The sequence below is a fragment of the Crotalus tigris genome, unplaced genomic scaffold, assembly GCF_016545835.1.
Source record: "Crotalus tigris isolate CLP2741 ecotype Arizona unplaced genomic scaffold, ASM1654583v1 scf7180000017800.2534000, whole genome shotgun sequence".
In the NCBI taxonomy this organism is placed as follows: domain Eukaryota; kingdom Metazoa; phylum Chordata; class Lepidosauria; order Squamata; family Viperidae; genus Crotalus; species Crotalus tigris.
Genome location: NW_024096645.1, coordinates 1589044 through 1600963, shown reverse-complemented (window position 1 = coordinate 1600963; position 11920 = coordinate 1589044). Strand labels below are relative to the sequence as shown.

The following is an 11920-nucleotide window of genomic DNA, read 5'->3' as shown; positions in this document are numbered from 1 at the left end:
GCCAATTGCTCATCATTGATTCAGATCTGGTTCCATGGTGGTCCTTTTCCCACTCATGGAATTAATTTAGATGAGAATAAAAGGAGTAAACAGATTCCCTCCAGTATTTATTGAGTCTAGCATCATTATTAGTAGATTTGAAGCAGCAGGTCAGCAGAGTTGGTGCTGCTCAGAAGCAGTTGGAAAAATATGGAAGGACATCAGATTAGGACTAGGGTTCATTTTGCTAGTCCTTCTGCAATTTCCTTCATCCTTCTTACCCAGCTTGGTGGCCCATTTATAAGCCAAGGAGTGTCTCTTCACTTTCTCTGCCTGACTCAAATACTTCTCTTGGTCACAGAGATGCATAATGGATATAAAGACCTATAGAAGATACAGGTAGCTCTCAACTTACAACCCTGCGTTTAGTGACCGATTTATGACCATTTTTCATACTTGCAACCGTTGCAGCATCCCAATGATTGTGTGATCAAAATTCAGACGCTTTGCAACTGGTTCATATTTATTGAAGTGTCCCGGGGGGGGGGAGGGTCACACAATCCTCTTTTGAGACCTTTTGACAAGCAAAGTCAATGTTGGAAGCCAGATTCACTTAGCAACCGGGTTGCTAACTTAACAACTGCAGCAATTCATTTAACAACTGTGGCAAGAAAGGTTGTAAAATGGGATAAAACTCACTTAACATCTCTCGCTTAGCAACTGAACTTTTGGATTCAATTTTGGTCGTAAGCCGAGGACTATCTATACTAAAAAAAAAGGATACTCTATTTTTTTAAAGATATTGACTCAGTCCTAGACTTAGGATTCTGTCTATACTAGGTCAGACTATCTCCCTTTCTTAGATTTCTCTCTACCGGCAACTCTACTGGCATCTGCTTGTCTAAGAGATCAGATTCTTTTAATCTGGACAGGGCCGGGAATAAACCCAAGCTGTCTTCATATACCGTGGGTGCTCTGTCAGGACCAGTAAGTAGAGTTCGGTCTCCTATTTAATAGTACTGTGATTGCAGTGGTGGCTGCAAAAGAGTTGTAGTTGGGGAAATCCAAGGATCTGAAAAAGGAGCTTTGACAACTTCCATCAAAATAACAAAATGGTTGTAATAGCAGCTGCATGAGTGGTGAAAGATCCTCCGTGTGGGCTTTTAGCGTTGGAAAAGACAGGAAGAAAAGTTATTTCTTTCTTCTCCAAAATCATTCAAGAGTGGACTGGAAACTAGAGAGGACTGCTTCTGCTTTACCTCAATTCAAAACAGAATTGTTTTGGGAAAGGGGGGCATCCACAAAGATAATCTACAAAGGATATGGAAATGGGAAGCTGGGGGCATTATTTTTTTAATCTTCCAAGAGTTGTTCTCTTCTTTTCTTAGTTTTGAACCAGCTTCCAAGTAGAATGTTCAATGAGAAAATCCTTTATATGCCCTTTGAAGGGTACCTGCCAAAAGCATGTGTAACATTCTTCCTTGTAATGTTTAATTACCCGGAAAGGTATTCCCTGTACGTATAGAAACAGCACCTTGGATTTACAGAGACTGAGTAGCAGGTCCCTTGATGGCATCGACAAACTTTATTTCCTCTTTCTGTCCCCTAAGTCTTATTTACCATGCACTAATGTCCTTCTTCCACCCTGCTGTAATTCAAACCTTGAGAAAGGCAGAGTGGAATGGTAATAGAAAGTACATTTATTGGAAATACACATTCCCTCTTACTCCCAGATATTTTAAAAGAAATAAAGCTCAAAATTTATTATTTCTCACTAGTTTCCTTTCTGTGACATAAGGGAGTGTTGGCTGATTCTGAGAATTCTGTAACTACTTTTACTTATGAGCTAAGAACAGTACACATTGTCTTTCAATTCCTGAAGAAACTGTCAGATATGGGTAGCCAGAAGAAGAAACTGAAGGAAAAAGGCTATGTGATAATAAAAACAACCAACAATCTGGTACTTTTAAAAGTGATTTATTTTAGCGTATTTTTTTTTTTTTTTTTTTTTGCAGACTTTCTTTCTTTAAAGCTCTTTTATTGAGAATCCCAGACACAGACACAGCCGGGGACATGAATGAGTCAATTACTGATAACCAAAGATGAACTGCAAAAGTCAGAATCAATAAAAGAAAATATTTGTACCAATAAAAGAGAATATTTGTAGCTTGATATTGAAATGAGGGGTTCTTGGTATTCTCTGAGTTTGGCTGTTTTCTTGCAGACATTTCATTACCCAAACTAAGTAGCATAATCAGTGCTAGTCACTGACTTTTGTCAAGGTAACAGACATTGTGCCAATGTTGTTTATTGCATGGTATCTGTATTTTAATAGTATTTTCCTCATTTATCATGTTTTAATCAGGAATTGTGTCATTTGAATTGCCAACATTGTGGGAGTCCTTCTTCTCTCTGAGCTTAGTTGTTTTCCTGCAGATGTTTCATTATCCATTCAGCACTGATGATTTACTTAGTTGGCTCATGAAGTCTGCAAAAAAACCCCAACCAATCAGAGAGCTTCAAGGGCCCCACAGTTCAACCCTGAGCTACAAATATTTTTATTAGACTGCCATCATGCCCTTCACAGTGGCATCAGTAACTCTCATGGCTGTAATTGTAGCCCTGGTTTACCACCTTATGTAAGAAAGAAATGGTTTGTTTATCTTCTGTTACCACATCATATTTGTGCGTGGCAAGCTGATCTTGGCCATTTCACTTGGAGTCATTTGTAACAGGAGAGCACAACTTCAGGAAAAGTGTTAAATGACTTGCCAGCAACCACTTTCCAAAACCAGTCAGTTGGAGTTAGAATGAAAAGTAAATGTGATTAAATGAATCACTTGTAATTAACAGGAATTAACACATAGTAAATAAGATTATTCTTGATGTAGTTCAGAACTTTTACTCTTTATGGCTTTAGAATTATAATTTGATGACATCTGGGGAGAAAGGATCTTCCTGCTTCTGCTGTTTCTGGGACCTGCATAGGTTATATCCCCCTGATTTATACTGATTCATATAGTGTGGTTCAGTGGTTAAAACAATGGGCTTGTTGGCTGGAAAGCCGGAAGCCGAGGTTTGAGATCTGAGTGCCACATGACGGGATGAGCTCCTGTCCTCACCTCAGCTTCTGTCCAGCTCACAGTTCGAAAGCATGCACATGCAAGTAGATAAATAGGTAGTTTCAGTAGGAAGGTAACAGAGCTCCATGACATCGTGCTGGCCACATGACTGTGGAAATGTCTTCTGACAGTTTGGGCTCAATAGCCTTGAAACGGAGATGGGAACCACCACCTATAGTCAGCAATGACCTGCCAAGTAAAATCTGTAATGATGCCTTTTTTTTTTTAACATTTAGTTGCCTTCTAAATTTTACAGTTCACGAAGCTCTCTTCTCTCCAACAAGATTTCTGTGATGCAGGAATTATGATTTCATCCTTTATGGATCCTTAACTGTATGGAAATAAAATTAATTTCTGCTCCAAGTCAGATACCAAATGAATGGTAGCTAATTCAGGCAGTAATGCATCAGATCAAGTCCCAGGTGTTTTTACAAGTCCTATTCCATAGTGCAGAGAATAGACGATGTATTTGGGTGAATGAATGGGGAATGTCGCTTATTCATTTTTTGCAGAAAATTTGTAGATACAGGTGAGAATGACAGGCATGTTACATATTCTCAATACATGGGGCTGGTCAGCAGGGGTTTCAAGGCTGAAGACTTGTCTCGAACCATTACTATTACTAATATATGACTATCTTATAAATCTTTTCCTTTCCCACACCCAGACCAATGGAGTGCTGCATCAAACTCCCTTACTCTTTCTATGGTAAGTAGCTATTTGAATGCAAGAAACTTTGTTCCTCCTTTTTCTCTTTGGACAATGAATATGTGGTACCACATTATCTTTTCTTGCTGCTCTGAAGGCTTTGACCGGGCTTTCACCGTGTTAGTTTATTTAAGCCGAAAAGCAAAGATATCTAATCAAAGGAAGTCTGGGGAACATTTCCCAAGACTAACATTAATGAAAATTCCCAAGTTAATAATATGTGTGTTTATTTTACAGGATTTCTATGCTGCCCCAATGGCACTGCAGAGCTCTCCTGTCTTTTCACGTGGGAAAGGTGCAGGGAAGCAAGCTGTTCCCACAAAGGTTTCTCTATAGTGCTTCCTCAGGACTTAACCCCATATGATTGCATTTAAAGCAAATCCACATGAAATAATATTTTTGTAATAGAAACAAATATATAGAAGGTTCTATCTCCACTCCCCCAACTACAAAATGTTCATTCCTCGTGCTGAGCTGCAATTAGCTTTAGCTATGATTTGCTTAATAAGCCATAGTGGCTCAATTGACATGTGATGATGATACCCAATTATATCTTTTGACTATGGGCCAGCCAATTTATTTATTTATTTATTTATTAATAAAATTTATATGCCGCCCAATCCCTAGGGAATCAGGGCGGCGCACAAAATTAAAACAATAAATATAATGATAAAACAATAAAATAAGTGCATTCATATAGCGTGTCCAGTCGTATATGAGTTTGGATGGGGAGAAATATATCTCCTCAATCCTACAGAATGGCTGTGGGTGTTTGGGCCACCCAGATCTGAGGATATTCCATTTTAGATCTTGCTTACTTGATGAGGTAGCAATTCGCTGTTCAATTCACAATCTGGGGATATCCTTGGATCTGCAGTTGGTGTTAGCTGTGGCCAGGAAGGTCTTTGCATAACTCCAACTGGTACATCAGCTGCATTCTTTCATACATGGGTCACTCCTCATGCATGCCCTAGTTAACTCACAAGGTTGAAACTCTGGTCTGTGACCCTATTTCAACATTGATTGATCTTACAAGTTGATGACTCCAATGCACTCTATGTGAGGCTGCCTTTGAAGACAACTGGAAGCTTCAAAAGATCCAAAATGTGGCAGCGTTAGCAATAATTGGCATATCTCAATATGCCCATGTAGCATCTCTTCTTCACAAACTGTACTGTTGCTGGTTTGTTTCAGAGTGTGACTGTTACCTATAAAGCCCTACATGGCATACAACCTGGTACAGGTTATGGGCATACGAAATATGGCAGGAGACAAGGAACGGGCCATTCCCAGAGAATACTGGACCAGTGTTTTATATCAGTTTTGCATTCCAGCTCCTTGATCTCAGCCTGGATACCTGGACAGCAGACTTTCAGAAGCCCTGGCTTCCAGCTGCTCTCGAGTCAACCTCCTGGTTGATGGTAGAGACTTATGGTCTTGAGGGATTTCAATCTGCCTTCTCTGTGAGTGGAATCTGAGATGGCTCAGGAATTCATAGCTACTATTATGGCAATGGGCATCATGGGACTATGGTAACACACCAGATTTAGTGTTCCTGCCAGAGCAGTGGCTATGTGTTCTTTGACTGGTGGAGCTTTTAGTGTCCCCCTTGTCATAGTCAGATCATGTCCTGATTACTATGGGATTCTCTGAAGCTGCAATCCACTGTAGGGAGGCTGGATCCATTAGATTGGTCCACCGCTTGCAACTGATGGACTCAGAGGGGTTTCAGGGGATAGCTGGGGATTGTTCCTGTTGCTTTGCTGCATGGTCCTTCTGAAATCATTATTATTACAGGGCTGATTGAGGTATTGGATCTGATCATGCCTATGTGACATCTCCACTCTCACAAATCTTGTCATTCCTCATGATTTATTGATGAGTTGAGGGAAATGAAATGGGATGCCTAGAACAAGACTGGTGTCCAACTAAGGACAAACTCGATTTAGAACATCAGTTAGACTTGCAAGAGGCCTCTCTTCTAGCAGCAAAGGCGTGAAGTGGCAATGCTACTCTGCCCTTATTGTGTCTACAGATTGCTTCATGTGCCTTCTTCTCAAGAAGCAATTGCTGGATCCTGCAGTACTGGACTTTTGCCCAGTAGTCAACCTTCCTTGGTTGTACAATAGCTTCAGAAAACCCTAGATGCATCAGATTATCTGAATCATTTTCTTTCAGATTTCAGACTGGGTATGGAACAAAACTAGCATTAGTTGTACTTTTGGATGTCTCTACATAGGCAAGATGATGGTAGTAGGCCTATTCTTGCCTTACTTGACTTCTCAGCAGCTTTCGATACTATTGACCATGGTATCCTTCTGGATTGATTCAGAGGATTGTGAGAGGGCAATAAACTTGTGCTGGTTCACTTGGGGACAGTTCCAGTTGGTGGTGATTGGGGAGGAGATACCCTTCCCTTGGCCCGTTATGTGAAGTGTCACAGAGGTTATTCTCCCCTCCCTTTTCCCACATCTACATGAGGCCACTGGGTGAACTCATCTTTTGTCATGGGATGAAGTATTGCCAGTATGCTGATGATAAATCAATTGTACATCTTGGTCCCTAATGAATTAAGCGATGCTCTGGATATCCTATCCTGGTGTCTGGGGACTGTGAAGGTCTAGATGGGAAACGACATACATAAAATGAACCCTGGCAAGACTAAATGACTTTGAGTTTTGAGCCCTCTTGTTTAATATCACCAGGACCTGTGGTGGCACAGTGGTTAGAATGCAATATTGCAGGCGGACTCTGCCCACAGCCAGGAGTTTGATCCTAACCGGCTAAAAGGTGACTAAGCCTTCCATACTTCCAAGGTTGGTAAGATGAGGACCTAGTTTGTTGGGGGCAATATGCTGACATTATAAACCTCTCAGACAGTGCTGTAAAGCACTATGGAGCAGTATATAAGTTTAAGTGCTATTGCTGTTGTTATTGCTTTGGTGCTGAATGAGGTTGCCCTTCCCCCAACAGACTGTGTGCAACTTAGAGATCTTTTTAGACTCATGACTCCTGCTCAAGGAACAAGTGGCAGTCATGGCTAGGCAAGCTTTTGAACAACTTCATATTGTGCGCCAGTTGCACCAGTCCTGGATCAAAGGGTCCTACTCAGTCATTTTTGTGCTGGTGACTGCCTGGTTGGACTATTGCAATTCACTTTACGTGAGGCTGTCCTTGAAAAGTTCTTCTGGTGCAAAATGCAGTAATGTGAGCAGTTATATAATATGTAGCACACATTACACCTCTGCAGCAAGAACTATATTGGTTCTTATTTTGCTTCTGGGTCCAATTCAGGATGCTGCTGTTGACCTTTAAAGCCCTAGATCGCATGGGTCCCTCTTATTTGAGGGACAGCCTTACCGCAAATTTCATCCAGGCCTGCCACCAGATCTAACAGAAAGGGCAGCTACATTTGGTGGGTTCTAGGCCACAGGCTTTTTTTTTTTGTTCTGTGACTGCCACATGTGGAATTTTACCCCACTCGTAAAGTTCAGATAGCCTCATTACTTCGAGGCTTCTAAAGATCCTTAAGACTTGGTTATGCTGGCAGGCCTGGGGATATCAAGGGAAAGATAAACGAATGAGTGGAACCTTTACTATTAACATTCCTTCATCTATTAATCTTTTTTAGCTGCTTTTATAGTTTGCTAATGTTTTAAATTTGTGATGCTTTTAGTTTTGTTGTACCCTGCCCAGAGTCACTTCTTGTGAGATGGGAAGCTACACAAATTAGATAAATACTGAAGGGACTACCTGCCTCCCATTATATCTGTCTGGCTGATTCTATCCTATAGGGCAGGTTCCTTTGATTGAACAATGTTATTTATCAGGATCCTGGAAGTATGCTTTCTCCGCAGCAGTGCCTGACCTCTGGAACAAGTTTTCCCTTGAGGCCTGATAAACTCCAGTCCACTGTTGTTTAGAAGAGCTGTGAAGACCTATTTCTTCACCCAGGCCTTTGGCAAGGGAAAATGAGACCCTCGCTTCATTACATTTGCCATCTTCTACCTTTAATGTTCTATTGATTTGATATTTTCCTTGATTCATTGTTGTGAGCTGCCCAGAGTCATTGATAGATGGGCGGCATCCAAGTTTAATACTTTATTATCATTAAAATAAATACATGAAGAAAGAATGACTAGGTTAAGAGAAAGGGGAAGATGGAAAAGGTTGTGGTTATATAGAGTTGTAGAGTTCCTGAAAAAGAGAGAGATGAGAAGTTTAAAGAACAAAATGCAATGCATGAAGCAGTTGTTTCCTTAAACTTTTTTTTGCATACCACATTAAGTGGCTAGCTTTGAAAGGGACTAAAATGTTGGATATGTATGTCTACATAATGTTCCCCTTTCCTTCCACTAAAGAAGTCACTGTTGCTGAGGTCCTGCTGCTACTGAGAGTGAGAATGTTGCCATACTGAATTCTTTTAATGGAGTTAAAGGGAAAGGTGGCTTGGGATCAATGACAATCTGTGCAGGGCTGTAGGACATCCATTCTATTCTTTTCCATACAGAGAATTGGATCTGCAACCAGATGTATATTCTCAGCTTATGTGTTCTGGCACTTTGCATGGACTAAAAGCACATCTGTGCTGCAAATATTTGAATGATCTCCGAGTAGCAGCGAAGAATTAGAATATCCTATATCCTTTCAATACTCTCTAATGGCCAACATTTTGCTTAAAAGCTGCCCATCTCGGTACTAAGCAGACAAAAAAAAAAAAAATCAAAACCCCACCATAGATTCCTCTATTGTGTTGCTGTAAAAATAAATTAGGAAAATCTTTATGTTCATCAGTCAAGGTCCACAATCACAAAATAGAGCCATTCATTGTAGCTGCAATTTATAGTATATGGCTTAAGATGTCTCAACAATAATGATTTACTTAACAACATATTCATGGTGTAGCATGCTATGTGCACAAGGTCATAGAGTCCAGATTTGTGGAAAGCCCTGTAACACAACAGAAGGTTAATCTTGATCTTTAAAGCTTATCTAGAAATACTTGATCTTATAATTTGTATGATTCATGAGCTTGAGCCTCTGATTTATTGTACCACGAATCCCAACATAACTAAGGTGGTGCTGGTTATTCTGAATTGATTACAACATGTTCTAGAGATGCATCTTTGCCCTTTGCAGGTCTTCTGTGAACATAGTATTGGTGACAAATGGCACTTTAATCAACAATATTTTCTCCGGCATTCAAGACAAGAAAAGTTTCACCTGCTGATTTTCTGGCTGTCAAAGGGCAGGAGTCCAGCTGCCAGGGAAAAGAAAAAGCGAACAATGCTAGCCTTCACTGTGCTCTTAGATAAAACATTACAACATCTGCTCTTTTTCCCCTTTTATTAATCATTCCAGTGGCCAGTTAATACTTTCTGGGTTTTGCCTGACTCAAATGTACAACAATTAATTCTGAGTTGATGAAGTTTATATTTTTATTAAATCAATGATAAGTTACAAAGAAGGAAAATATAGAATTATATGTACAGCATTTCCAAAGTTAAGCCAAAGGGGATTATGGGGTAGGAGGGAAATTCCTCAGAGCCGCAAGAAAAGATGAGAGCTTTTTGCCAGGAAGTGATAGAGGGAAATTAAAGAGATTTGTACCAGCCAGGGTACAATGCCAAATGGACAACTGGTTGGATTGATTTATAAGAATACCCCCACCCCACTCCTTTTTGTTTTTTGCTTCAATCCTTTCCTTTCTTGTGAAATCAAACTACTGGGATGCATATTGATTTATACCATCTGAGAATTTTATCTCCTTAGCTCAGTAAACCTACAGCATTTCTTTGTTGATGGCAATCCTTTAACCACCATACAGTCAATGACTACACATGCATGGTGGCTTTCTATACTATCCAAAATGTATTATTAGCAATGCTGGGGCTATGAAATAATCTTGTCAGCAAACAGTTGCCACTACCTTTCAAAGCTCCACATCTGCATATATCCTTAAACCCAATGAAACTTTTTTTCCAGACACCTTTGGCATCGTACCCAATTGCGTGAGCTCAACATAATCAGGGCTGTGTGAAACCTGTGATTCCTGGAGGAATCCAGCAAAAAACACAAGATGTGCTGCTTGGGAACTAGCATTTATTTAGAAAGGGGCAGGTTGATTTTCTTGCTTCTCCCATGAATTGTAAATCTGGTACAATGCAAACAAACAAACATTCCTCTCCCAAAATTACCATGCACAAAGGAGATATGTATGCGTAGTTGCATATTCTATACAGGTCAGGTATGAACTTTTTATGGCACAGGATGTGGTTGCGTGCATGCATAATTTTAAACATTTTGGTTTTGTTTTTTTTTTAACTTGAATGCAGACACTACACACAGCCCTGGGCTAACCCTTTACTACTGAGTCAGTTGGTTCCACAGGAGAGGCAGAGCAAAAGGCAAGTTCAGTTTCTTTTCTAGCCTGATTCACTGAACAAGCACATTCCATCCAATGCCTTATAAAGATAACAGTTTGCTATTAACCTTGTAGTATTTTAATAAATACAACATGCCAACTTGAGTCAGCAATCTGAATCACTTTGGAGAAACTATACTGTTTGTAACCAGTTAGGAACTTGGTTGTAAAATCCTAGGCTGCATGGTATATTAACTGTACATTGCAAATCTGTAACTATTTACTCAGGACAAAGCTACGCTGAATTCCTGCTAGACAGGACCTCAATTCATTGAGATAATTACCAAATGTAGCAATGTGATTGGATAACTCTGGGATGACACTTTATTTTAGACAGAAGGGTCAGGATCAATTACAATTCCTGTCTCTTCGCTCACATGAATCTATTTGCATTGACAAATGCCCTCCCAATAGCAATAGATAAGAAGAAATGGGGATAATAGGGACTCTTTTTGGAGCATGTACTCATTCCTTAAGGCTGTATGAAAAAGGTCCCACATGTAATCCCTGTCATCTCCAGGTAAAGCTATGAAACTCTGTCAGATACCTTGGAGAGCCACTATCAGCTAGCAGATAACATAGAACCAGAAAGGGCTGGTAGTTGGACTTGCTATTAGGTGGCAGTTTCCTATGCTTACAGTGAGTAAACAGGTTTTTTTTTAAATTACTGAGTAAGCCTGCTTAGAGCTGAACTATAAGGGACTGCACAGTATTAGTAAGCATTCATTGGAGAAAACATCCCATGAGAATAAGATAAATTCAAAGATGCATTCATGGCATGATAGCTATTATATGACCTGCTAAGAAGAGATTTCCTGAGGTATCTGCCTTAAAAAAGACCATGGAGTAGGTGTCTTCCATTGAGACTAAGTAGAATAGGCAGCCAGTGCTGGAGAGTCAAATTTAGTAATATACTACACTATCTGATTAGCCTTTGCCCAGATTTTTAGCAGGGAAGCCAAATATATGCCAATGGTTGCTATGCAACCCCCTGTCAATAAGACAGGGCCTCTGGTAAAACTTATCCCTTTCCATCTCTTTTTATTCTACCCAGCTTTTAGGGGGAAGCAAAAATTCAGAACCCTGTGTGTTTGTCAAAACAGCCATGATTTTTTTTTTTAAAAAAAAATTCAGATTCTTATATAGTTAGAATGAGATACATAAGCAGCTTCATATCAAGAGAGAAATATTTAGAACAGAGAACCAAAAAGTTTGCTTCTTGGTATGTTCCCCCCCATATTTAAATCCTATATGCCTTCTTCTTCTTTATCAGTTAGATTTTTTTTCCAGTTTTTTTCCCTGAAAACTACCATCCATGAGATATAGCAGTGGCACAGCATATACTCTATCATTACCATTGGTCAAATAAGTCTCATCTACTCCCACAATTGCGATAAGACCTCTCCCAAGACCTCCAGTGCCTTCAATTTGGAATAGAGAATTTGTGTATGATTCAATTTTTCTCTAAGTCAACTGGTAGATTTCCTAACAACCCAACAGGAAATCAGATGGTGAGAGAACATTTTGAGTGTGGAGCGGTAATTGTTCAATGGAGGTGAAACCTTAAGTTTAGATGGTCTTAACCACTACAGGCTTCTCAGCTAGGATCAAGTAGGAATTATGGAGAAGAACCAGTTCTGTCTTGAGGTTATATTCTCTCTCATCTCCTTATTTTCCAATACAATTG

At 39.8% G+C, this 11920-nt stretch overlaps 1 protein-coding gene across 4 annotated transcripts in view; it reads right to left on the bottom strand.

Moving 5' to 3' along the window:
* Nucleotides 1-784: 784 nt before the first annotated feature.
* Nucleotides 785-11920, bottom strand: part of PCBP4 (poly(rC) binding protein 4) — a 55972-nt gene continuing 44836 nt past the window's right edge. For 2 of the 4 annotated variants that reach the window (XM_039342613.1, XM_039342614.1), the window contains one exon: nt 7896-9069. In XM_039342613.1, the coding sequence (XP_039198547.1) occupies nt 9029-9069 (41 nt within the window). In that variant the 3' untranslated portion in view covers nt 7896-9028. Of the gene's footprint in view, nt 9070-11920 lie in introns of all 4 variants that reach the window. The other 2 variants (XM_039342612.1, XM_039342616.1) reach the window with 2 other exon arrangements.